The sequence below is a fragment of the Cervus canadensis genome, chromosome 13, assembly GCF_019320065.1.
Source record: "Cervus canadensis isolate Bull #8, Minnesota chromosome 13, ASM1932006v1, whole genome shotgun sequence".
Classification (NCBI taxonomy): domain Eukaryota; kingdom Metazoa; phylum Chordata; class Mammalia; order Artiodactyla; family Cervidae; genus Cervus; species Cervus canadensis.
The window spans coordinates 25187636-25214930 of record NC_057398.1 but is presented as its reverse complement, the minus strand read 5'-3'; the positions used below and the strand labels follow the sequence as shown (position 1 = coordinate 25214930).

The 27295-nt window shown below is 42.8% G+C and overlaps 3 protein-coding genes and 1 pseudogene across 3 annotated transcripts; all 4 read left to right on the top strand.

The window, feature by feature from the left end:
* Window positions 1-221: 221 nt before the first annotated feature.
* On the top strand, window positions 222-6122 carry LOC122451713 (PRAME family member 8-like). The gene is made up of 4 exons (XM_043484628.1): window positions 222-247; window positions 1648-1941; window positions 2347-2919; window positions 5549-6122. Exons 1-4 carry the CDS (start codon window positions 222-224, stop codon window positions 6120-6122), a joined length of 1467 nt encoding a protein of 488 aa, XP_043340563.1.
* Window positions 6123-12492: 6370 nt separating this feature from the next.
* LOC122451711 (PRAME family member 5-like) lies at window positions 12493-15446 on the top strand. The gene is made up of 3 exons (XM_043484626.1): window positions 12493-12675; window positions 14464-14774; window positions 15131-15446. The coding sequence occupies exons 2-3, from the start codon at window positions 14488-14490 to the stop codon at window positions 15444-15446; spliced, it is 603 nt and encodes a 200-aa protein (XP_043340561.1). The 5' UTR covers window positions 12493-12675; window positions 14464-14487.
* Window positions 15447-15471: 25 nt separating this feature from the next.
* On the top strand, window positions 15472-17254 carry LOC122452350 (PRAME family member 12-like). The gene is made up of 2 exons (XM_043485878.1): window positions 15472-15702; window positions 16692-17254. The coding sequence occupies exons 1-2, from the start codon at window positions 15530-15532 to the stop codon at window positions 17242-17244; spliced, it is 726 nt and encodes a 241-aa protein (XP_043341813.1). The 5' UTR covers window positions 15472-15529; the 3' UTR covers window positions 17245-17254.
* A 6045-nt stretch (window positions 17255-23299) lies between these two features.
* On the top strand, window positions 23300-25666 carry LOC122451710 (annotated as a pseudogene).
* Window positions 25667-27295: the final 1629 nt, after the last annotated feature.

The window sequence follows — 27295 nt, the reverse complement described above, 5'->3', positions numbered from 1 at the left end:
CTGAGCCCAGCTTTCTGAGGAAAAAACAAAACAAAGCAGTAAGGTGACACCGTGTCTACTGGTCCACTCTCTTTTACTATCTTTTTTAAATTTTATATTTTATTTTTCGTTGCGCTAGGTTTGTTGCTGAGCAAGCATTTCTCTAGTTGAGGCGAGTGGGGGCTACTCTTTAGTTGAGGTACATGGGCTTCTCACTGCTGTGCCCTTTTGTGTTGTAGAGCATGGGCTCCAGAGAGCATCGGTTTCAGTACTTTCAGTTTCCAGTTCAATTCAGTTCAGTTCAGGCGCTCAGTCGTGTCCGACTCTTTGCGACCCCATGGGCTGCAGCATGCCAGGCTTCCCTGTCCATCATCAACTCCCACATCTTGCTCAAACTCACGTCCATTGAGTTGGTGACACCATCCAACCATCTCATCCTCTGTCATCCCAGGCTTTAGGGCAAAGGCTCAGTAGTTGTGGTACATAGGCTTAGTTGCTACTTGACTTGTGGTGCCTTCCCCGACCATGGGTCAAACCCATGTCCCTGCATTGCCATCAGATTCTTTACCACTGAGCCACAGAGAAGCCGTCTTTTACTACCTTAATATCACCTAGAATAATGTCTTTGTGAACCAGTGAATGGGTCCTTGATTATCCAGCAACCCCATCATCCTCTGTCTCCTGAATGTGTATCGGATTCAATCAACTAACCTACAGAAATATGATGATCCAATCGGCACTCGGTAACCTAATCAGGTGTCCTTTACTGATTGGCTTAGTAGTGGGACAGAGGGATGATGGGAATAGAAAGGTGTTTAAAAGTCTGAAGCACTGGAAAAGAGATGCAGAATCTTCCTGCTCTAGAGATACCAACTGGGTTCTCCACAGCATCTGAGATCTGAGCGCCCCACCAGCCCCACCAGAGCAGTAAGTTACCGTCCTCATGAGGACACCCTTTTTTACCCATGATTAAGTCTTGAAGGGTGGCATGTATCTCTGGATGCAGTGAGAGCTTTCAAAAAATTGTTTCTCTCACATGAACACATTTCATGTTTTAGTTTTGCCTAGCAGTGTAGTTTTGCCTCAATCTCAAGCATTTTGATTTGTGCTTTAGTTGATATCAATTTAAAATGACTTTACAAAGGAGGTATTTTTAATGAAAAGCATCCATTTTGGAATTTTATTTCATGAAATTTAAATTAAATATTTTGAACACAATGGTATTCATGTTAGAGGTAACTCAGGTTGGAGGCTGTGCTAGTCCACATGACTCTCACTAATGTAGGGCTCAAAGAGATTATTTGAAACTCTTCCCCAAATAAAGTTTGGAGTGAACTCTCAGGCTTCGTGGTATCCACTTTCTAGTGGGACCTGAATCATGCAAAGCAATGGATGTTACTAAACAGGCTAGTGACTGTCTATTTTCTTCATTGGTACTTGTGAGAGGTTTGTTCTGAAACCAGTAAGGAAAGAGTTATAGCTTTGTGCCCATTGAGGCCAGAGTGTCACATGGGCTGACTGAGGCATTTCCACCCCTGCCAGACCAGTGACCTTGGCTCTGAGTAGGTTCTTCTGAAAGGGTGGGAGAATGTCTTAGGTGTGCTTCTGCTTGGCCTGAGATGGATGCCTTGTGCCCTGGCAGTTTCTACAGGATTCCTTTTCTTGTAGAGTCAAGATGAGTGTCCGGAACCCATCCAGACTCCTGGACCTGGCAGGAAAGCACCTGCTGAGGGATGATGCTTTGGCCTTTTCTGTTCTGGAGGATCTGCCCACAGAGCTCTTCCCACCCCTCTTCATGGAGGCATTCCACGGGAGACACATCGAGACCCTGAAGGCCATGGTGCAAGCCTGGCCCTTTGTCCGCCTGCCTCTGGGAGGCTTGATTGACATGCCTCATATGGGGCCTTTACAAGCAGTGCTGGAAGCACTTGATGGTTTGCTGGCCCAGAAGGTTCGTTCCAGGTGAGTGTGTTTAAGGCACCTTGATAAAATCTTGAATGTCCCAGAGGAGATAGGTGGGTTGAAAACAGGTGGGTGGAAAGGGTTCTGAAAATGGTAACGCAGAAACCTTGTTGCTAAAGGAAGTACCTTCTGGAAGTTGAAGAGTGCCTGTAGTGAATGGGAGCTTAGAAGAACATTTCCCACCTCCTCAAAGAGCCTTGATACGCTAAAGTGGAGAACCAGAAAGGATAAAAGGGGAAGGGGCATGGAGGATAGTGAGGCAGAGAGGGTAGTGAACAAGGCAGCAGATGATGTCAGAAATGTTAAGTTACAGCACAGGTGGGCAGGATGTTGTCAAATTGTTAGGCTGTTTTTTTATTCTGTGTGGATTTTGATACATCCTCATCAATTTCCTTGTTCCTCTAGGAAGTGCAAACTACAGGTGCTAGATTTACGGAATACTGGCCAGAACTTCTGGAGCATGTGGTCTGGAGCTAGCAGTTATGAGTGCTCAAGCTCAAGAATGGCACCAGTGGCTGAGCAGAGCTCAATGGCAAAGCAGCACTTGGCTCCACTGAACATTTTTATAGACCTTTGCCTGAAGAAAAGGACCCTAGGTAACTTTCTCACCTACCTTCTTAGGTGGGTGGAGCGGAGAAAAGCCTCCGTACATCTCTGCTGTAAGAAGCTGAAGATCTCTGCAATGCCAATGGACAATATTGTGAAGGTCCTGAGCATGGTGCAGCTGGACTGTATCCAGGAGGTGCAAGTGAATTGGATTTGGCATCTGTCCACCCTGGCCACATTTGCCTCTCTCCTGGGAAAGATGAGTAATTTGCAGAGACTCCGTCTCTCCCCCATCCACCTGTCTGCCTTCACAGAGCAGGAGCAGGATCACATTGCCCAAATCACCTCTCAGTTCCTGAGGCTTGGCCACCTCCAGGATCTCCATCTGGACTATCCCTCCTTCCTTGAAGGCTGCCTAGACCAGATGCTCAGGTAGGAGTGGACCACTAGCTGGGTAACATTGAACACAACCATAGAATGTCAAAAGCATTGTCTCCTTTGTTGCACTCTCTTTAAGTGTGATATCCCATAACCACACTAATCTAGGTAGAGAGTTAAACTAGTCTAGTGGCTCTTGTGAGACACCCTGCTGGGGAGGTGCAGAGTATTGACACATACTCTTTGCATCCCAGGGTTTATAATTTCCTCCTTTTGTGGAGGTGCCTATGTTGAAATGATAAAAATAGGTAAGTAAAAAGGACACTGAAGTGGGGAAACTAATCAGATCAGAGCATTCCTGAAGAGAACCTCCATGTTTACAAGGTTTGTGCCCTCAGTGAACCTCTTCTAAACTCCCTATCAGTTCAGTCGCTCAGTCATGTCCGACTCTTTGGGACTACATGAACTGCAGCATGCCAGGCCTCCCTGTCCATCACCAACTCCTGGAGTTTACTCAAACTCATGTCCATTGAGTCAGTGATGCCAAATCAAACCATCTAATTCTCTGCCGTCCCATTCTCTTCCCGCCTTCAACCTTTCCCAGCATCAGGGTCTTTTCAAATGAGTCAGTTCTTTGTATCATATGGCCAAAGTAATGGAGTTTCAGCTTCAACATCCGTTCTTTCAATGAATATTCAGTACTGATTTCTTTTAGAATGGACTGGTTGGATCTCCTTGGAATCCAAGGGGCTCTCAAGTGTCTTCTCCAACACCACAGTTCAAGAGCATCAATTCTTAGCACTCAGCTTTCTTTATAGTCCAATTCTCACATCCATACATGACTACTTGAAAAACCATAGCTTTGTTGGCAAAGTAATGTCTCAGCTTTTTAATATGCTGTCTAGGTTGGTCATAACTTTTCTTCCAAGGACAAAGGAGCAAGTGTCTTTTAATTTCATGGCTACAGTCACCATCTGCAGTGACTTTGGAGCCCAAAAAAATAAAGTCTGTCACTGTTTCCACTGTTTCCCCATCTATTTGCCATGAAGTGATGGGACCGGATGCCATGATCTTAGTTTTCTGAATGTTTAGCTTTAAGCCAACTTTTTCACGCTCCTCTTTCACTTTCATCAAGAGGCTTTTTAGTTCCTCTTCACTTTCTGCCATAAGGGTGGTGCCATCTGCATATCTGAGGTTATTGATATTTCTCCCGGCAATCTTGATTCCAGCTTGTGCTTCTTCAAGCCCAGCGTTTCTCATGATGTACTCTGCATAGAAGTTAAATAAGCAGGGTGACAATATACAGCTTTTTTTTTTTTTTGATTCATTTTATTTATTTTCCATTTATTTTTATTAGTTGGAGGCTAATTACTCTACAATATTGTAGTGTTTTTTGCGACGCATTGACATGAATCATCCATGGATTTACATGTGTTCCCCATCCCAATCCCTCCCCCCACCTCCCTCTCCATCCCATCCCTCTGGGTCTTCCCAGTGCACCAGCCCTGAGCACCCATCTCATGCATCCAACCTGGGCTGGTGATCTGTTTCACCCTTGATAGTATACTTGTTTCAGTGCTATTCTCTCAGAACATCCCACTCTCACCTTCTCCCACAGAGTCCAAAAGTCTGTTCTGTACATCTGTGTCTCTTTTTCTGTTTTGCATATAGGGTTATCGTTACCATCTTTTTAAATTCCATATGTATGTGTTAGTGTACTGTATTGGTCTTTATCTTTCTGGCTTACTTCACTCTGTATAATGGGCTCCAGTTTCATCCATTTCATTAGAACTGATTCAAACAAATCATTTTTAATGGCTGAGTAATATTCCATAGTGTATATGTACCACAGCTTCTTTATCCATTCGTTTGCTGATGGGCATCTAGGTTGCTTCCATTTCCTGGCTATTATAAACAGTGCTGTGATGAACATTGGGGTACATGTGTCATGATGATCTTTTTTGTATAGTTCTTCTGTGTATTCATGCCACGTCTTCTTAATATCTTCTGCTTCTGTTAGGTCCATATCATTTCTGTCCTTTATTGTGCCCAACTTTTCATGAAATGATCCCTTGGTATCCCTGTCTATAATATGGTGTTTTGTGCTCCAGATACATTAACTGAACTGTTTGTTAACTGAATTGAGAGAAAAGGATAATAAAAAGTGATAGGAAGTCAGTAGATGATGCAGGGATATAAGTGAGCCCCTCTAGAAGGCAACATAAGTTGATTCCTATGTATATCTCCCTAGGACCTCACTTGGTCAGAGACAGAGGCATATGGAGCCCAAACTTGGACTGAAGGAAGCCTTATCTGAAGTTATTTTTAAATCTCATCACCCAACACTAATATTCAGTGATGTCTACACTTGAAAGAGACTCTCCCTAGCTCTCCTCATAGCATATTCTTATGCATTCCAGTATCTTCATTCATCCCCATAAGGAAGTAGAGTATGTTGTACTCTGCTTGATAGATGAGGAGAGAGTGCTCTCTAGATTCTGTGAGGTGACTCAGTCTCACAGTGAAGGTGATAGGACTTAGCCTACAATGAGATGGACAATCAGTGTACTGACCCTCAAGAGTTGGCCTGACTAATGTTAGTTCCATAGAAGCCATTTGTCTATCACCAGTATGCAACCTGGCACTTCAGTTTCCAAGAACTAATTGTTTGGTTTCTCCCCAGGTGCCTGAAGTCCCCCTTGGACAACCTGTCAATAACCAACTGCTGGCTTACAGAATCAGACTTGACCCACCTGTCCCAGAGCCCAAACATCAGTCAGCTAAAGGGCCTAGATCTGAGTGGTATCAACATGACTGACTTTAATCCTGAGCTCCTCCGCATTCTGCTGGAGAAAGTTGAAGGCACCCTCCAGGAACTGGACTTAGATCTGTGTGGGATCAAGGACTCCCAGCTAGAGGCCATCTTGCCTGTCCTAAGCCTCTGCTCCCGGCTCAGGTACTTCAGCCTGTGTGGGAACTTCCTGTCCATGGCTGTTATGGAGAAGCTGCTGCGACACACCACTGGACTGCCCTGCTTAACGCAAGAGCGTTATCCTGCCCCTCAGGAGAGTTACAGATCTCAGGGTGTTCTCCTGGAAGCAAGACTTGCCCAGCTTCGGGCTCAGCTGTTGGAGATTCTGAGAGACTTAGGACGTCCCAGGGTCATCTGGATTAGTCCCAGCCCCTGTCTTCGCTGTGGTGAGAACATATGCTATCATCTGGAGCCCATTATATACAGCTGTACTGCCCCTGCCTAGAGAATTGCCACTATTAAAAGCTTTCTTCTGGGCACTTGGAAACTGAAATCTAGAACATGAGGACATCATGAAGGGAAAAGAGAGCTGTGATTTCAGACATCTTCTCAATGTGAATGGGAAAAGGAAAGGCGATAGTGGAGGGGGAATTCAGTATCGCAGGAGGAAATGTAGACTCTGGAAGGGATGGAACTTTCAGGGAGATGGGCTTCTAGAATCTAAAATATGAACCTAGGTGAATACATGCTTGAGCCCCACATGTTGCAGTTATCCCTGAGGGAGATGGATGTACAGAAATGGTCAAGAATAAAGATATCTTCCTGGTGACCTAAATAGGAAGGAAATTTAAAATGAGAGTAGATACATGTATAGATATGATTCACTTTGTTGTATAGCAAGAAACTAATGGGACATTATAAAGCAATCCTACTCCAATAAAAATTAATTAAAAATAAAGAGATGCTTATTGAAAACCAACTGCTGTTCTCCATGATATATTATTACATGTCCTAATTATTTCCAGTTAGTGATTTTTAAAAAAAGAAAAAAGCACTGTGTTGTCCATGATTCAAAACCTTACATTCCTGAAATTTCTTTATTCTGTCTTGGATATCTCTTACCTCCTTGCTTATTTCTTTGGCTGTTCAGTGGGTTAATACACACAAAGGGGAACATACTCAGTGTCTGGCAAACAACTGGAGTGAAGAACTCTTTGCAGGGCTTTCACTACTGACTCAGGCCATGACCTTGACATGGGTGTTCTTCATACTTCTATCAGTCGGTGTATAAGTTGCAGTTCCTTGTCTTTTTATGTGCTTCACTGCCACAAACACGGGTCCCCACTTCTGCAAGATGTTTTCCATTCTACCAATAAATGATACTGGTTCTCACCATTCCATGCCTATCATGGGTGGGTAGTGGTCCTTATGGATATAATCAAGTTGTGGCCAGACAAGCAAATTCTTTTTAGAAAAGTATTAAATTAGCAAAAACATTTAACATGGATCTATTATTTGAATACCACATTCAAGAATTATACATTTTTGTTAATTGGTCATATCAGAATATGTAATTCCCATCATAAGTCCAGTCCCTCTCTATCAGAAAAATTAAGGATAGCTTGTCTGGACATCAGAACATCCAAATGTATCACAAATGTATGTTATGTGTTACATATAACTCTTAGTCAGCTCTCCCTATCCTCTGTTCATCCTCCTGAGATTCAACCCAACTACATATTGTGTAGAACTAAATTTACTGTTAAAAAAAAAAACCCTCATTTAAGTGACCCCAAGCAGTTCAACCACGTGTTGTTCAGGATTCACCTGATGCATAGACACATACATAGTTTGAGAAGAGGCCGACATGATTACAGAGACTCAGCAGTCCCACTATCTGCTATCTGTTGCCTGAAGAACTGGGAAAGGCTGTGATATAATTCAGACCCAGTCTTAAGGTTTAAAAGCAGGGGAAGTGATGGTGTAGCTCTGAGTCAAGGCTAAAAGCCTGGGAACCAGGGAACCATTTGTGTATGTCCTGTAGTTTCAAGGTTCATGAGCCAGAAGCCCTGGTATTCATGACCTAGAAGAGAGGGAGAGCAGTAGCCCTCATTCCATTCAGGCCCCAGAGGATAAGACGATGCCCACCCACACTGGTGAGGGCTGATCTCTTGACTCTACATACTGATTTCAATGCGAATCTCTTCCAGGAATAACCTTACAGATTCTCCCAGAATTAATGTTTGACCTGAGATCTGGGCATCTCATCTCACAGTGACATTGACACATAAATTTAACCCTCGCAGTGTGTCTAAACAAAATGCAGCCTAATAAAATGCAGCCAATCTCTGCTAAGGATTCAGTGGTTGCAATTGTTTATTCTGAGAAGGAAGGGGATATAGGGCTGGGAGGACCTTAGGCAGAGCTTTGGTTCCCCCTACAATGAATATAATGATGCACACAGAGTTTATGGGAATTTTTTTTCTATGTACAGTAGATAAAAGTTTTATTAGACTGCAGAATGTTGTTTCATGGAAATTAAGAAAAACATGTTTCACACAAGACATTTTGCCATGAAGTGAAGTGAAGTTGCTCAGTCGTGTCCGACTCTTTGTGACCCCATGGACTGCAGCCTACTAGGCTCCTTGGTCCATGGGATTTTCCAGGCAAGAGTACTGGAGTGGGTTGCCATTTCCTTCTCCAGGGATTTTTAATAGAATCCAGTGAAATATTGCTTGTTGACAGCTTGGCTCTGGAGTTGTTGAGCAAGAACTCCATGATGCTTTTTTCTTTTGTTTGCAATCTTCTCCCTCCTGGTGAATAGCATTAAGTCTTCAAACTTTGTATTTACCTCTATTACTCACAATAGGGAGGAAAGCAAAATCCAGAGACAGAAATTTGACTCAAATATTGCATGTGATCACCAATGAATCAGGATTCACCCAAGCTGTTCCAGTAGCCAGTGCAGAGGGGCTGGGGGTGGAAGGGCATAGGAGTGGACTATGGGCATATCACTGGACTCATCTCCAGTGATAGACATTCTGAGCCTCAGGTTTTCTAGGCCACCTGCTGGTAGATCAGACCAGAGAATAGAAATCAATTTTGTAATCAGGACTGTATACTCTAGAATTTTTAATAAATCTTGCTATCCTGGGACTTCTCTGTTCCCAGCTGAGTTCCCAAATGAACTTCTTTGTTCCACGGTCCCAAAGCAGGGAGCCCGGATTCAATCACTGTCAGAAAACTAGATCTCACATACTGCAGCTCAGTGTTCTGACGCCACAACTAAAAACCCCTCAGGCTTCCCAGATGATTCAGTGGCAAGAATCTGCCTGCCAACGCAAGAGACAGAGGAGACATGGGTTTGATCACTGGGTTGGGAAGAACCCCTGGAGAAAGATATGGCAACCCGCTCCAGTATTCTTGACTGGAAAATTTCAAGGCTAGAGGAGCATGGTGGGCTACAGTCCATGGGGTCCCAAGTTTTGGGCACAACTCAGGACCCATACACACACAAACATACACACATACACAGGGACACAAGGGAGATCAAAGATGTTGTAGGCTGGACTAAGACCCAGCCTTAGTTTGACCCAGCCAAATAATTAAACAAATAAATATTTTTTTTTAATGTGCTCTCCTGTAAATGACACTTGAGTATAAATACTTCCACAGCGGTTTATATACAACATTTCTCTAAAGGTTATTGAGGTAATACAGTATTTTGAAGAAATCATGTGGGAAATTTAAAAACATTTTACAGCTGCAAGAAACAAATTAGATTTTAAAACTGATTTTAACCATAAATAAGCAAGAATTTATTCTTTTAAAAAAATATGTTCAGTTCAGTTCAGTTCAGTCACTCAGTTGTGTCCGATTCTTTGTGACCCCTTGGACCATAGCACGGAGGCCTCCCTGTCCATCACCAACTCCTGGAGTTTACTCAAACTCATGTCCATTGAGTCAGTAATGCCATCCAATCATCTCATACTCTGTCCTCCCCTTCCCCTCCTGCCTTCAATTTTCCCAGCATCAGGGTCTTTTCAAATGAGTCAGCTCTTTGCATCAGGTGACCAAAGTATTGGAGTTTCAGCTTCAACATCAGTCCTTACAATGAACACCCAGGACTGATCTTTGGGATGGACTGGTTGGATTTCCTTGCAGTCCAAGGGACTCTCAAGAGTCTTCTCCAACACCACAGTTCAAAAGCATCAATTTTTTGGTGCTCAGCTTTCTTCACAGTCCAACTCTCACGTCCATACATGACCACTGGAAAAACTATAGCCTTGACCAGACGGACCTTTGTTGGCAAAGTAATGTCTCTGCTTTTTAATATGCTGTCTAGGTTGGTCATAACTTTCCTGCCAAGGAGTAAGTGTCTTTTAATTTCATGGCTGCAGTCACCATCTGCAGTGATTTTGGAGCCCCCCAAAATAAAGTCTGACACTGTTTCCACTGTCTCCCCATCTATTTGCCATGAAGTGATGAGACCGGATGCCATGATCTTAGTTTTCTGAATGTTGAGTTTTAAGCCAACTTTTTCACTCTCTTCATTCACTTTCATCAAGAGGCTCTTTAGTTCTTCTTCACTTTCTGCCATAAGGGTGGTGTCATCTGCATATCTGAGGTTATTGACATTTCTCCTGGCAATCTTGATTCCAGCTTGTGCTTCATCCAGCCCAGCATTTCTTATGATGTATTCTGCACAGAAGTTAAATAAGCAGGGTGATAATATACATCCTTGACCTACTCCTTTCCCTATTTGGAACCAGCCTGTTGTTCCATGTCCATTTCTAACTGTTGCTTCCTGACCTGCATACAGGTTTCTCAAAAGACAGCTCAGGTGGTCTGGTATTCTCTTTAAGAATTTTCCACAGTTTATTGTGATCCACACAGTCGAAGGCTTTGGCATAGTCAATAAAGCATAAATAGATGTTTTTCTGGAACTCTCTTGCTTTTTTGATGATCCAGTGGATGTTGGCAATTTGATCTCTGGTTCCTCTGTCTTTTCTAAAATCAGCTTGAACATCTGAAAGTTCATGGTTCATGTATTGCTGAAGACTTGCTTCAGGATCCAGAAACGCCAGTATTCATGGCCAAGGAGAGAGGGAGAGCAGTAGCCCTTTTTCCATTCAGGCCCCCACAGGATAAGGTGATGCCCACTCACACTGGTGAGGGCTAATCTCTTACTCAGTCTACTGATTCCATGCTAATCTCCTCCAAGAATTCCTTTGAAGAGTCTCCCAGAATTAGTGTTTGACCTGAGACCTGGGCATCTCATCTCAGTGAAGTTGACACATAAACGTAACCTTCACAGTGCCTCTAAACAAAATGCAGCCAAATAAAGTTTCCCTGCTAAGGATTTAGAGGCTGCAATTGTTTATTCTGGGGAGGAAGTGGATATAGGGCTGGGATTATAGACTTAGGCAGAGCTTTGTTTCCCGCACAATGAAGATAATGATGCACACACAGTTTATGGGACTTTTAGTAGGATTCAGTGAGATACTGTTTATTGAGATCTTGGCTCTGGAGTTGTTGAGCTGCTGCTGCTGCTAAGTCACTTCAGTCGTGTCCGACTCTGTGCGACCCCATAGACGGCAGCCCACCAGGCTCTGCCATCCCTAGGATTCTCCAGGCAAGAACACTGGAGTGGGTTGCCATTTCCTTCTCCAATGCATGAAAGGGAAAAGTGAAAGTGAAGTCACTCAGTCGTGTGTGACTCTTAGCGACCCCATGGACTGCAGCCCACCTGGCTCCTCCGTCCATGGGATTTTCCAGGCAAGAGTACTGGAATGGGGTGCCATTGCCTTCCCCGAGTTGTTGAGCAAGAGCTCCTTATTATGTAAGACCTCCACAGTGCTTTTTTCCCCCCAGTCTTCTCCCTCCTAAGTGAATAGCCTAAGTCTTTATCCCACTATTCTCACAACAGGGAAGAAAGCAAAATCCAGGGACTGAAATTGGACTCACATATTACATGTGGTCCCCAATGAATCAGGATTCACCTAAGCTGTTCCAGTAGCCAGTGCAGGGGAGCTGGGGGTGGGAGGAAATAAGAGAGACTGGATTCATCTTCAATGACAGACATTCTGAGCTGTAGGTCTCCTAGGCCACCTGCTAGTTGATCAGACCAGAGGATAGAAATCAATTTTCTAATCAAGACTGTATACTTTAGAATTTTTAATGAATCTTGCTATCCTGGAACTTCCCTGGTGGTCCAGTGGGTATGACTCCATGCTCCCAATGCAGGGGCCCTGGGTTGAATCACTGGTCAGGGAACTAGATCCCATATCCTGTAACTAAGTGCTCATATGCCACAAATGAAAGATCCCTCAGGGGCACAAGGGAGATCAAAGGTCCCTCACACATGATTAAGACCCAGCACAGCCAAATAATCAAAATAATAAATATGCTGAAAAAATTGGGCTGTCCTGTAAATGTTACTTGAGTACAAATATTTGCACAGTGATGTAAACCTCCAATCCAGCAGATGTCGCCATTCCCCAGGATGATTGTGAGGAGCTGGGGGAATGCAAGAAGCAGTCATCTGCCACCAACTAAGGTAAACAAGAAAAGAGGAATTGGTTCCAGAGAGCTGAGATACATATGAAAGGAATGAATTCAGTGAGCCAAGAGGCTTGCATCTTCCTATACATAGAAAGCTGAATTCCCTAACTTGGTATCTGTTTGTTGTTTTTCTAACCTCACAGTAATCTTTGATGTTCAGACTGCCTGCTTCCTTTGTTACAAACTTGTATATAGCCTGACTCCCCCTCCCACCTCCTTGATGCAGTTTTCTCAAAGTTTCTGAGATACTGCCTCCTGGCTGCTGCTGTTGAGAAGTCTCTTCAGTCGTGTCCGACTCTGTGCGACCCCATTGACAGCAGCCCACCAGGCTCCGCCATCCCTGGAATTCTCCAGGCAAGAACACTGGAGTGGGTTGCCATTTCCTATCTCCTGGGCTTGGGTTCTAAACACTCCCACCAAATAAAATAACTCTCTACTTTCACGTGGTGGCTAACATTTTAGTCTATTGTTTTCATCTAACGCCTGGAACTCGGGTGAGTGGGGACAGGGCACTGTGGGTTGGGAAAATGTCTTGGAAGAGCACGTAAAATGACAAGAAATGCACAACCTAAAACATAACAAATATGTTTTATTCGTTGACTTTACAGAAGATTATAACAGGAAAGGTGGCTTCTCAGATTGCTCTGAGGAACTGTTCAAAAACTATAAGGGTGGGAGAAAAGTTATGCAGTGGAGCCAGAGTCCATAATGTCATTTCTTGAAAAAAAACAAAAAAATTCAGAAAATTTCAAAAGATTACTGCATATGATAAAAATGATACATCTCAAACTAATGATTTTCATGCCTTTTAAAAATTGTTATTTATGTCTATAATTATATTTATTTATTTACTTTTTTTTTCTTTTTTGGCTGTGCTGGTTTTTCCTTGCTGAGGGCAGCCTTTCGCTTGTTGTGGTGAGCAGGGTCTATTCTCTAGTTGAAATGCATTGGCTTCTCATTTTGCTGGCTTCTCTCATTGCAGGGCATGGGCTCCAGGACCTGTGGGCTTCAGCAGTCTTGGATCCCATGCTCTAGTTGAGTGCTCAGTAGTTGTGGGGCATGGGTTTAGTTGCTCCATAGCACGTGGAATCTTTCCAGACCAGGTATCCAACCTGTATCCCTTGCACCAACAGGTAAATTCTTAACCACTGGACCACCAGTTAAGTTCCTTTTCGTCCTTTTTTTATGTATGGAAAGAGGTAAGAGTCTGGTCTTTTTGGACTTACCCATATGATATGCATCTTAACTACTTCAGAACACCATCCTGTTTTCTCCTCCTTGAATTCCCCTTGGGGCATACTGTCTTAGGAGGGTGGGGGGCTGCTGGGTTAATGGCTTTTTGGCCACAGCATCCTTTGTTTACTGAAATAGCCAGTGAAATATTTGTTCTCAAGGAAAAGCTTAAGAGAAGACCAGAAGTGGAGTGAGTTCAGTCACTCAGTCATTTCTGAGCTCTGATTTCTGAAGTCTAATTGAGGTCTGAGCAGTCCCTCAACCCCATCTGAGCTGGTAAATTATCAGCATTAGCTAACATGTTCTGCCAATGCCAAGCAAGTATTGAGTGGTGAAACAAAGTCTGACATGTCAGGAAGAGTTTTCCTATTTGTTTTCTTTCGGTTAAAAAAATTTCAGGCTTTCTTTTGCATCAAAGTATAGCTTTGCCTTCATCCTAAACATTTTGATTTTGGCTTTGGCTTTTATCATTTAAATGTCTCATCAAGCAGTTTTTCTTGTTAATAAAAGACATGTAACTGTTTGAAATTCTATATCTTGACATTTAAAGTTTTTACTCTATGCACAAATGGCATTCCTTTTAAAGGTACCTCCTAAATTCTTCCCAACAAAGTTAAGTTTGGGAACCACGGATGGAAGCTGTGTTCCACATGAACGTCTGTCCCCATAATTTGGGCTGAATGTGACACTTTAAATGTTTTCACCCAAGAGAAAGGGAGTCAACTTGTTCAGTCTCCTAATATAAACATGCAAGAGGGAAATACATTAAGCAAACAATGGAAGGAAATGGAGGAGCTACTCGATGCCTTTCCTTCTTCTTGGTACTTGTAAGATTCTTGCTCTAGTGCCAGAAGGGGCAGAGCTATGGCTTAGTGCCCACCAAATCTAGCCTGGAAGCCTGACAAACTGACTTTTTTCCTTTCTGGTTCATCATTTCCAAGGTGATGACTTTGGCTCTGATTTGATTTCCCTGAAGCATGGGGAGAGAGACCACCCTTATGGGTATGACTGACCTGAGAAGGAGGCTTTGTTCCCTTGCATTTTCACAGGATTCCATTAAGAGAAGAGTCAGGATGAGTGCTCACAACCCACCCAGACTTGTGAACTTGGCAGCAATGAGCCTGTTGAGAGATGAGGCCTTGGCCATCTGCTCTTTGGAGTATCTGCCCATGGAGCTCTACCCACCACTATTCGTGGCCACCTTCTCTCTCAGACGCAGTGAGACCCTGATGGCCATGGTACAAGCCTGGCCCTTTGGCCGCCTGCCTCTAGAGGGGCTGATGAAGAGGCCTCACCAAGAAACCTTAGAAGCAGTGCTGGATGGACTTGATGTCCTGCTGGCCCAGGAGGTTCACCCCAGGTGAGTCTGATCCATGTAGTCTGGCAGGGTCTTGGGTGTTCTAGAAGGGACTGCTGGTGTCAGGGAGAGTGAATGACCAAAGGGTGGACCAGAGACTTCTGAAAAAGCTCAGAAACCTTGAGCACTGCTGAGATCACATTGGGAAATGCCTTGCAAACGTGTACTAGGAAGGATGGAAGAGAAAAAGGAGCTGGAGGAAAGTGAGCAAGAGAGGATAGAGGAAAGACAGAAGTTGATATCAGGAATTTGAAGTAAAAGCAAAGATGTGAAGTTAGAATGTTGCCTAAATTCTGAGGCTATAGTTTCATTCACTGTGTATTTTAAAGAATCTCACCCTATCTTCTGTTTCCCCATAGGAAGTGCAAACTGCGGGTGCTGGACTTGAGAAATACTGGCCAGGACTTCTGGAACATGTGGTCTGGAGACATATACCATGTGTTCTCAAGCTCACTGATGGCATCAGTGGCTAAGGACATGTCAAGGACAAAGCATCCCTTGGCTCCTTTGGAGATGTACATAAATCTTTGGCTCAAGAAAAAGACCTTGGGGAAATTCCTCAGCTACCTCTTCAGGTGGGAGGAACAGCGAAAAGGCTCCATACACCTGTGCTGTAAGAAGATGAGATTGTTTCAAGGTCCAAGGAAACTATTAAGAAAGTTCTCAGTATGGTGAAGCTGGACTGTATCTAGGAGGTGGAATTGAATTTCACCCAGAAGCTGTCCACCTTGGCCAAGTTTGCTTCTCTCCTGGGCAAGATGAGCAATGTTCAGAGGCTCCTTCTATCCCCGATTCATGGGTCTGCTGTTGAGGAACAGGACCATCAGGCTCTTCTGCAATTTACCTCTCAGATCCTCAGGCTGCAGCACCTCCGCTATCTCCGTATGGAAGGTCCATCTTTCCTCGAAGGCCACCTGAACCAGATGCTCAGGTAGGAGATCAGCGCTGGTTGAGTAACAGTGAACACAATAGTGAAATATCAAATGCACTGTCTCATTTGCTGCTCTACTGTGACCTGTGGTAACACATAAGCGGAGCAATCAAGGTGTGAGAAAACTGGTCTAGAAGCTCTGGAAGGGACATCAGGTTAGGAAGCTACAAATTAGGGGGCATAGATGTAGTGCAGGCATGTATGTGATTTCTTCTTTGAGAAGAGATATCTCTGTTCTGATGACAGGTTAGTGAAGTTAGCATTGACAAGGAAAAACCACATCAGACCTGAGCATTTCTAAAAAGAAATTCTGGTAATTAATCCGTGTACACAATGAGCCTGTCTTAAAGTCCCAGGCCATAAAGGTCGTCTCACATTTCATATAATGTAACTAAATAATATATGGGAAATGCATGATTCTGGAGATGATGGTAATGAAGCAGAGACAAAAGGAGAGTGAACAGTGATAGAAAGTTTGTAGATGATGCCCGGGTGGGAGTTGCTGAAGTCTGGCAGCCCCAGGGCATGGTGTGGGGTCTTACTGTTTCTATACGTCTTCCACGTGTCTCACCTGGCCAGAGATACAGGCATCTGGAGCCCAAACATGGACTGAAGGGATCTGAATTAAAAGCCTGTGTATCTCATTTCCCGGTACTAAAATTAAGTGGTGTCCACACTTGATGGAGACTCTGTCTCAGGCTCTCTTCTGAGCATTTTCTTGTGCATTCCATTATCTTCATTCATCCTCCTAAGGAAGTGGAATATGTTGTACTCTGCCTGATATATGAGTAAAAAGAGCTTTCAAGGTTCTTTTAGCTTCATCTAGTCACACATGAAAATGGTAGAAAGAGACTGGACATGCTGGATATTGAGTACTATCAGATGGTAATAGCAACCCTGGCTGTGTGCCAATCATTTACCTCTCATCTGGAGGTCATTTATAACTCTGGTTTCCCAGATCTATTTACTTGTGGTTTTTTTTCCTCCAGATGCCTGAAGACCACCTTGGACAACATCTTTATGACCAGCTGCCTGCTTATAGAATCAAACTTGACCCATCTGTCCCAGTGTCCAAACATCTATCAGTTAAAGGGCCTGAATCTGAGTGCTGTTACTCTGACCAACTTTAGTCCCGAGCTCCTCCAAGTTCTGCTGGAGAAAGTTGCAGGCAGTCTTGAAGAACTGGACTTAAATGTGTGTGGGATCATGGACTCCCACCTGAAGGCTATTCTGCCTGCCCTGAGCCACTGCTCTCAGCTCAGAGTCCTCAGCATGTGTGGAAACCTTGTCTCCACGGCCATTCTGGACAGTCTCCTGTGTCATACTCATAGGTTACCTGCTTTAAGTCTAGAGATTTATCCTGCCCCTCAGGAGAGTTACAGTTCTCAGGGTATTCTTCACCAGGAGAGTCTTGTCCAGCTAAAGACTGAGCTTTGGGAGATTCTTACATATTTAGGACATCCCAGGAACATTTGGGTTAGCCCCAGCCCCTGTCCTCACTGTGGTGAGGACGTGTGTGATTATCTGAATCCCAATACATGATGCTGTAATACCCTGCCTAGCTGGTTGCTTCTATCAGAAGGATTTAGTTTGAGACATACGTGTTTGTTTTATTTTGGTGTCCGCAGTTGTAGGAATGATGAGAATTAAAGAGACCTTCCGTGTAAATTGATAAATGCTGTCCATGATATTATTCTGATTTCTGTGTTTACATCTCACGGATCTCTATTTACTGATGGGGATCAGGGAAGCACTCTGTTGCCTATGATCTGAAACCATCATTCCCTAGTTGTTTTTTTCCTCTTGATTTCCTTAGTTCTGTGGATTAATACAAACAACAAAGGAAACATACTCAGGGGTCCTCAACAACATATCCTTGTCATGGGTGGGTAGTGACATGTAAATTCCTATGAAAAAAATACTAAAATCATACAGGTAAGAAGCATGGTTTTATTATGTTTATATCACATTTCAAAAGTATATCTTTTGAAGGCTGTGTGTGTGTGTTAGTCCTTCAGTCATGTCTAACTCTTTGTGACCCCATGGACTGTTGGTTGCCAGGCTCCTCTGTCCATGGAATTCTCCAGGCAAGAATACTGGAGTGGGTTGCCATTTCCTTCTACAGAGAATCTTCCCAACCTAGAGATCGAACCCAGGTCTCCTGCATTACAGGCAGATTCCTTACCATCTGAGCCACCAGGAAAGTCCCTTTGAAGTCTAGGTCATGTCAATAAAAATTTCGCTTTATTCCCATAACACATATTGGCCTTCCCTATTGAGGAAGATTAGTATAGTATGTTTTGACTTCAGTATATCAGGATGTATAATAAAATGACTGTAATATACAACATATAACTTATACTTGGCCACCTGTTTCCTCTGCTCCCCACTATCCCATTCAACCAGATGTTGATATCTGTTTGTTACAGATCCGTTATAACATATTTATTAAAATTCTCTGGATCTCCTGTCTTATTAGTCTGTTATAATGCAGAAAATACTTTCCCTTGTTCCTTCTTCTCATATCTAGATTTGCACTATTACAAATATTCTCTATATGGCTGTAGATGTGATTGATGGTCTCAAGGCGTTTAGCTATGTCAGAAGTCTGGATTCATATTGGTTAGTGCAGGAGACGTTAATTTTATGAAGTAGAAAGACTATAGGACATATAGCTCGTTACATTTATAAATTCATAATAAAGAGAGACACAAGACATAAACAATTTGAAAAAAAGTTAGAACGAATTGAACAATGTTTAGTAAAATGAGTTGTCATCCAGTGCAGTAATACATCAAGCCCACAGGGGAGTTAGCTGGAGAAGCCAAATACAAGAGAATCAGGTAGAAAAAGATAAATGCCTCCATTGTTTACAGAGACATACTTTATGTACTTGTTGCAGGTCATAGTAAGAGTAAAAAGAAAAGCTTTGTGGAAAACAAAGTTTATTATTAGCATGCATGAGCACCATTGTGCTGAAGTTGGAAGCATAAATAAGGCTTTTGAAACCAGTTATTTGCTTGTTTGTTTCATTTGTTTAAAATAAGGTACATCTTAGGTTAGTCATCACATGGATACCTTTTTATCCACTTTCTAGTTGTTTCTTTTTCTTATAGGTACCAAAAAGTGGCTTTTTATAAAAGTTCTCTAGGGGTGGGAGAAAGGTTCATGAGGGAGGAAATAAATGTATGCCATGGCTGGTTCACGTTACTGGACAGCAGAAACCAAGACAGCATTGTAAAAATATTATTCCCCAAACTAAAAACAAATTTTTAAAAAGTGAGATCATATTCTTTGCAACTAATGGAATCTTGAAACAGTAGCATTTGTACAAAAATAAAATTTATATTTTCAAAAGTGAATCAATTTTTTTTAAATAGTTCTCTAAAATTTTCCAGTTTAGAAGTTTCTTCAATTTAAGGATTTATTGATGAGTAGTATTTTAATAACTCTTGACACTGATAAAGATGCAACAGGCATTCCCACAGGACAGTGCAAATAATGTACCCTTCATAAGCTCTAGAAATATTGCTCCCCAAAAATAGTCTAAGAAAGTGAAAAAGTCTTTTATATAAGTTGATGAAACAAAGGTTAAAATGACAAAGGTCTCTGAAAGATGGCACAGCCAAAAAGCTGCTCAGTCAGATGTACAACATACATGTACCTTCCTAATGGCAGTGACCAAGATATCAATACTCAGGGGAAAAAACAAACAAACAAACAAAAAAACTCCTAAGATGAGGTAGAACAATTACATCTCAAAGAAACAGGGAGATAAATGCAAGCTATTCCTAAAAGGACTTTTGTTTAAGTTTAGAATTCTGAAAAAATATTTCATCAAGCTGGCTTTTCCTAACTCTGTGTTCAAAATTATCAAATTTAGAAGGTCAAAAGAGCCACATTTGGCCTTCTGGTGTCATAGTCCTGAATAAAGTTTATCTTGAACACATAAACCTGTGTCTGTCTCAGATTTTCTTTGGCACAACTCCCACAGCTGATGACTGCTCGGGCAGGAAAGGTCCTTCCGAATATCCCCAGATTCTCACATACCAGAGAATGACCAACTTGGAGTCTGGCCACTGTTGTAGATTTCCAGATCAGCCCAGGAGCTTTCTTCAGAGAATTATTATTTTTTTATTTTTATCTGATTGATGCTTGTTTTACAATATTGGTAAAGAAAACATGGTAGAACACTGTATGACATAAATCATAGCAAAATCCTTTATGACCCATCTCCTAGAATAATGGAAATTAAAACAAAAATAAATAAGTGGGACCTAATTAAACTTAAATTAAACTTTCTTTTGCACAGCAAAGAAAACCATAAACAAGGTGCAGAGAATTATTTTTTAATTAATTAACTTTTACTTTTGGCTGGGCTAGGTCTTCATTGCCGTGTGGGCTTTCCCTAGTTGTGGTGAATGGGGGCTCCTCTGCTCTTAGTTGCAGTGCTTGGGCTTCTCACTGTGGTGACGTCTCTTGTTTTGGAGCACAGTCTAGGGCACGCAGTCTTAAGTAGTTGCTACCCATAGGCTCTAGTTTCAGTCCAAGGGCTCTAGAGTTCAGGTTCAGTAGTTGTGGCTCATGGGCTTAGTTGCCCTGTGGCAGGCAAGATCTTCCTGGGCCAGGGATTGAACTAGTGTCCCCTGGATTATAAGGTGGATTCCTAACCACTGGACCACCACAGAAGCCCCAGGTTTTCAAGCAAATTTTATTGAATAAAATTTCAATAAAAATTTTATTTTATTTTGTTTGTAATTATATCTGATTGTTGTGTTTAATTTTTACTGTAGAACAAGGTGACTCAGTTACACACATATGTATTCTTTTCCATTATGTTTATGTTTAAAATGTCACCTGAGTAGAATCCAGTTCAATCTTATTTTATGCAAAGGCCATTTATATACATGAGAGAAACATGGTGAAAGTGATCTTCCCCAAAGTGACCAAGACAGAGAACACCCTTCAGAGTGTCTTCACCTTGGTGGCCACAGGTGTATAAGAATTGTTCAGGTGTCAAATAACTGGGGTGGGTGAGAGGCATGAAAAATTCTTACAGAAGAAAAGTTATCCATTTATGTGTGACTTTAAACATCAAAGAAATCTTTGTATGATGTATCACAAAGTGGGAGTCACCCCGAATGTGGAAGAACATTGAACATCAATGAGCTTCTGTGTTTAGTGCAGAAAAAGTGTTGGTATTTATGAAGAAAAAAATAGAATTTTATTTATGTGCCTAATCGTGTCACCTTGATCAGAATCTGTGTGGAACTTAGCTAGGTCTGAGGAAATAATAATGATCTAAATACACTTGAAAGGGGGCCAGTGAAATTATGGTATTTTGACTTCTAAGACCCCTGGAAAATGACTGGGAAAATTTGACATCTGGAAAGTGTCTTCAGTGAGGGGGGAAAAAACAAAACTTAAAGAAAACCTCTCCTGGTAGCACTTGCCTCTGGATGACAGATATTTGGGACTGAGCCAGGTTTGTTTCTTCTCTGGCTCCAAGTTCTCAAAGAACCCACAGTGCCCACCTTCAGGGCCTTCAGTCTTGGAAGTGCCTGATCCCAGTATTCCACCCCTTCCACTGCTTACATCTTAGATTTAATCTTTTCTTGCAGTTGGTTATGCTTATCTCAACTTTCTGGGGGAAAAAACACCATAAAGATGATAGTGTCTCCTCTGAGTCACTCTCTTTTCCTACCTTTTTTCCTTAAAATTTATTTGGTTTCTTTTTGAGGCCTTGGGTCTTCATTGCTGTTTGTGCTTTTCTCCAGCTGGGGCGAGTGGGGGCCATTCTCTAGTTGTGGTGCATGGGCTTCTCACTGAGGTGGCTTCTCTTGTTCTGGAGCAAAGCCTCTAGAGTACGTGAGTTTCAGTAGTTTCACCTCCCAGGATTTAGAGCACTGGCTCAATACTTGTGGCAAACGGACTTAGTCGCCCCATGTCATGTGGGATCTTCCCAGGCCAAGGTTGAACTTTTGTCTCCTACATTAGCAGTCAGATTCTTTACCACTGAGCCACAGGGAAGCCCTCTTTTACTATCTTAATATCACACTGAGCAACATCTTTAAATTTCCCTGTTTCCCAAAATATAAAAATAAAAAAGAAGCCTTTATTTTACATTGTTGGGATCATTCACATGTTCCATTTACGAATGCCCAGCTCCAAACTGTCCAAAGCCACTCTTATCCTCACTGACATTTTGAGCTGTCCACCTTTAGAAAAGACTTGGCTTAAGTCTGGAAAACCAACAACATCCCCAAAAGCTCTTCCCCTGCTGCCTGAATAGGTTCACAGTCTCCTGTGTTTCCTACATAACACCTGAGTGAATAGCTCATACAGGTATGAGTATTTTGCTTTCTTAGGTAGTTTATGAAGCTGTTTTAATTTTGACTTGGCCAAAATTCCCCCAACAATGATTCTGATTCTGTCAACTTCTGTACTTTCTTGTCAAATGGCAGAAATCAACAATCCCTTTGCTGTTTGACCCCCAAGAATACAACCGTCCATATCGGAAGAATTCAGACAATGTTTGTGAAGTGAATCAGTAATGGGTCCTTGATCACCTGACCACCCCATCAGTCTCTGTTTGGCTGTGTGTATATGATTCAATCAAGAAACCTAGAGAAATATGATGATCCAATCAGTGCTCTATAATCCAATCAGATATCCCTTTCTGACTGGATTAGCAGTGGGACAAAGGGATTATGGGACAAGAAAGGTATATAAAAGTCTGAAGCACTGGAGAAGAGATGCAGAATCTTCCTGCTCTGCAGAAACCAGCTAATTTCTTCACAGTGTCTGAGATCTGAGCACCCCATCAGCCACATCATACCAGTAAGTTACCTCCCTCATATAAGAATAACATTTCCTTCCCCATGGTTAGCCAATCTTCAAGACTGAGTTGTATTTCTGGATGACAGGAAGAGTTTTCAAAAGATTGTTTCTTTCTGATGAACCCATTTCAGGTTTTAGTTTTGCCTCTCAGTGAAGTTTTGCATGAATCTAAAGGATTTTGACTGATGCTTTAGCTGGTATCAGTTTTTAATGTCTTTACCCAACAGATATTTAAAATATCTGTTTGGAGTTTTGTTTCATGAAATATCAAATACACATTTTTTACACAGATGGCATTCATGTTAGGGGTAACTGAGGATGGAGGCTGTGTGGGTCCACATGACCTTCCTCTTCCCATAGATTTAGGGCTGACATAGTGATGGTCTGACATATTCCACTCATAAAGATTAGAATGAGCTTTCAAGCCTCTTGTTACCCACTTCCAGGTGGGACATGAATGAAGCAAAGCAGTGGATGGAACTGAAATGGCTAGTGGTTCCCTTTCCTCCTCACTGGTACTTGTGAGAGGTTTGTTCTGAATCCAATAGGGAAAGAGTTCTTACTTTGTGTCTCTTGAAGCCTGAATGTCATATGGTCTAATTGAGGCACTTCCACGCCTGCCAGAGCAGTGACCTCAGTCCTGAGTAGATTTCTCTGACGGGTTGAGAGATTGTCTTAGATATGCTCCTATTTGGCTTGATATGGATGCTTTGTTCCTTGGCAGCTTCCAGAGGATTCCTTTTAAAACAGAGTCAGGATGAGTGTCCTGACCCTACCCAGACTTTTGGACATGACTGGAATGCACCTGATCAGGGAAGATGCCTTGGTCTGTTCTGCTCTGGAGTTTCTGCCCACAGAGCTCTTCCCACCCCTCTTCATGGACGCCTTCCATGGGAAACATATCAAGACCCTGAAGGCTATGGTGCAAGCCTGGCCCTTTGTCTGCCTGCTTCTGGGGGGCCTCATTGACCTGCCTCATGTGGGGCCCCTACAAGCAGTACTGGAAGTGCTTGATGTCCTACTTACCCAGAAGGTTCGTTCCAGGTGAGTCAGATCCAGGTAGCTTGATCTGGAAGAGACATCTGGGATGGGCTAAGTGGATGGCCAATGGATGGACCAGAGGGTTCTGAGGATGGCAGTGAAGAAGCTCAGAGGCCTTGGCTCACTATGGGAAATACTTTACTGATGTATAAATGTGCTTCAAGTGCAGCAGTGATTGAAAGAACATGCCCATCTCCTTCCTATGATGCTTAATAGAAGTGGAGAGCTAAAAAGAAGAGGAGAAAGCAATTTGGAGGAAAAAGGCAGAGGAGGGCAAGACAGCAGGTGATGAGATATGTGAAGTAAAAGCACATGTGCACAGTCTTCTGTGAAATTCTGAGACTGTGGTTGCATTCTGTGTGGATTTTAATGCATCCCTATTAATCTTCTGTCTTTATAGGTGGTGCAAACTGCAGGCGCTAGATTTACAGAATACTGGCCAGAACTTCTGGAGCATGTGGTCTGGAGCCAGCACCCATGGGTTCTCAAGCTTAGGAATGGCATCTGTGGCTGAGCAGAGCTCAAGGATCCACCAGCCCTTGGCTCCCCTTAAGGTATACATAGAGCTTTGCCTGAAGAAAAGGACCCTGGATAACTTCCTTACCTACCTCCTCAGGTGGGTGAAGCAGAGAAAGGTCCTGAATATGGTGCAGCTGGACTGTATCCAGGAGGTGCAAGTGAATTGGATTTGGCATCTGTCCACCCTAGCCAAGTTTGCTCCTCTCCTGGGTCAGATGAGCAACATGCAGAGACTCAATCTCTCCCGCATTCACGTATCTGCCCATGAGGAGCAGGAGCAGAAAGTTGTCCAATTTACCTCTCAGTTTCTCAAGCTGCACCATCTCCAGGATCTCTATCTAGACTCTCCCTCCTTCCTTGAAGGCTGCCTGGACCAGATGCTCAGGTGAGTGTGGAACACTGGCTGGAAACAGTGAATACAACACTGGCATGTTAAGCACACTGGGTCCTTTGCTGCTCTATCTTGAGCTGTGGTATCACTTTACTACTGAAATCAAGGTAGAAGAACAAACAGGGACACCACACCAGATAGCTATGGATGGGATGGTTTGGATCCAATGAGGATAGACATGGGTTCTTCATTAGGAAATTCTGTGTAACTTGACTTATGGAAATAGGTAAGTGAAAGGAGCATTTAAGAAGGGAAACCACCTCAGACCAGAGCAATTTTAAAGAGACAGTCTGGGAATTAACACACAAACTTGTCTCAAATTGCCAGTTCCTATAAGGTTGTCTTTTCCAGATAAGTTAGTTAATATTTAAGAAATGCATGATTCTTAGAGGATAGTAGTGGGGCATGACCACCAATCATACAAAGCTTCAGCTTGTTATAGGTGATGCAAAGATGAAATGTCAGGCTAAATGGAGACTGGTCATTTTGAGTACTGACCTGCAGGAGACACTTAGTAGGACCTTGTCTTTGGACAAAACACCTGCCCAAGACAGCTGCCACCCAGGTTTCTCAGACATAATCACCTTTTTCTCCCCAGTTGCCTGAGGACCCCCTTGGACCACCTGGCAATAACTAACTGCCAGCTTTACAGAATCAGACCTGACCTATCTGTCCCAGTGCCTGAACATCTGTCAGCTCAAAGGCCTGGATCTGAGTGGGGTCGCCATGACTGACTTTAGTCCTGAGATCCTCCACGTTCTTCTGGAGCAAGTTGCAGCCACCCTCCAGGAACTGAACTTAGAGCAATGTGGGATCCCAGAATCCCAACTTGAGTTCATCCTGCCTGTTCTGAGCTGCTGTTCCCAGCTCAGGACCTTCAGTCTGTGTGGGAATGTCCTCTCTATGGCCATCATGGAGAAGCTGCTGAGTCGCACCACTGGGCTGATCAGCTTAAGTGAGGAGTTTTAACTTGCCCCTCAGGAGAGTTACAGCCCTCATGGAGCCCTCCACCTGGGCCAAATGGCCCAGCTTCGGGATAAACTCATTAAGATTATGCAGGATTTAGGACGTCCAAGAGCCATCTGGCTTAGCTCCAGCCCATGTCCTCGCTGGGACAATAAGACATTATATCCTGAGGAGCCCTTTCTGTGCCACTGTTACATGTCTGCCTAGTTGGATGCACCTGCCAAAGCTTTCTTCTGGGCACTTGGAAACTAAAATATGGGGAATCGATGCATCATAAAAGGAAAAATGATCCATGGTTTTGGACATAAACTCAGTATGAATGGGAAAGGAAAGATGATACAGTGGAGATGCAGGATTGCAAGGGGAAATGGAGACTCTGGAGGTATTTGGACATTCAGAGACATGGGTTTATAACATCTTAAAAATGAATTAATTTTCTGGAGGTAAATCTCATATGCATATGTGGCATTATCCTTGATTGGAAATTGTAAATAAAAGGTCACAAATAAAGAAACCCTCTGGTGCCATTCTGATATATTATTGTTTTTTATGTGCTTTCACCTCAGGAATCTCCAGTTACTCATGAAAGAAAACACACAGAATTGTGTATGATCAGAAACCCCACTATTCCCACTAGTTCTCTAGTTGGCAAGGACATCTGTTACCTCCTTACTGATTTCTGGGCCTATTCAGTGGGTTACTGCACCCAACAAGGAGAACATACTCAGTGGCCAATGAGTTACTGGAGTAAAGAGCTCTAGACCATATACTCACTGCTCTTTCAGGCCATGACTCTGGATGTGAGGTGTTCTCATGGTTCTCCTGGTGGGTCCACAGGTCTCAATTCCTGGCCTTTCTGTGCTGGGAAAGAACTTCATTACACAAGTGAAGACCCTCCATTGTGAAGGACATCACTCACATTGTAGATAAACCAGAGGCCCTGTCCTTGCCAATCTATGCCTGTCATAGAGTGTGTAATTGTCTCCTTGAATTAAAGTAGTTGTGACCAGCAAAGATATACAGTTTTCTTTGCTGTTTTTTAGTCACTAAGTAGCATACAACTCTTTGTGACCCCTTGGATTTGTAGCCCGCCAAACTCCTCCCTCCATGGGATTCCCCAGACAAGAATATGGAGTGAGTTGCCACATCCTTCTCCAGGAGATCTTCCTGAGAGGGATTAAATCCACATTTCCTGCATTAGTAGGCTGATTCTTTACCACTAAGTCACCAATACTAAAATCATACAGACATATAACATAGTTTTAGTATTTCTAAACCACCTTAAGAGAGTGCATCCTTTTGTGGAAGTAGATCATGTCATTGAGAGATTGACATTATTCCTGTAAAACCTACTATCTCTTCCCATCAGGGAAGACTAGTAGCATTTTTTATCATCAACATATCACCCTGATCTAAAAAATAATTCTTATATACATCTTATAGCTCACAGTCCACTCTATCACCCTCAGTTCCACATCCTCAGATTTAAGCAACTGCAGGTGGGGTAGTGCTACATTTACTGTATAAAAATGTCCAGGAGTAAGAGGATCTGAGCAGTCAAATGGCATATTGTTCTAGAGTGTTCTGTATGTATGTAGATATGTATTAGAAGGTAGTATTGTGGGAATGGGTTCAAAGGGCCTACAGATATAGAGAAGTCCCATGGTCTGCTCTCTCTAAGCAACAGAACCAGGAAATCCAGTTTTATATCTCAGGCCCATCTTTAGGGCTGAAAACGGGGAAACTGGTAGTGTACTTCAAGTGTGAGGCTAAAGGCTTGAGAACCAGGGGAACATTCATGTAAGTCCTGGAGTCTCAAGTCTTAAGATCCAGAAA

What these genes read in the sequence shown, in the direction of transcription:
- LOC122451713 (XM_043484628.1), top strand. Translation starts at nt 222, where the DNA reads ATGGGCTCCAGAGAGCATCGGTTTCA. An exon ending in TCCAGAGAGCATCGGTTTCA is followed by an intron (nt 248 to 1,647) that starts GTACTTTCAGTT and finishes CTTTTCTTGTAG; the next exon opens with AGTCAAGATGAGTGTCCGGA. An exon ending in GCCCAGAAGGTTCGTTCCAG is followed by an intron (nt 1,942 to 2,346) that starts GTGAGTGTGTTT and finishes TTGTTCCTCTAG; the next exon opens with GAAGTGCAAACTACAGGTGC.
- LOC122451711 (XM_043484626.1), top strand. Translation starts at nt 14,488, where the DNA reads ATGAGTGCTCACAACCCACCCAGACTTGTGAACTTGGCAGCAATGAGC. An exon ending in GCCCAGGAGGTTCACCCCAG is followed by an intron (nt 14,775 to 15,130) that starts GTGAGTCTGATC and finishes GTTTCCCCATAG; the next exon opens with GAAGTGCAAACTGCGGGTGC.
- LOC122452350 (XM_043485878.1), top strand. Translation starts at nt 15,530, where the DNA reads ATGAGCAATGTTCAGAGGCTCCTTCTATCCCCGATTCATGGGTCTGCT. An exon ending in CACCTGAACCAGATGCTCAG is followed by an intron (nt 15,703 to 16,691) that starts GTAGGAGATCAG and finishes TTTTTCCTCCAG; the next exon opens with ATGCCTGAAGACCACCTTGG.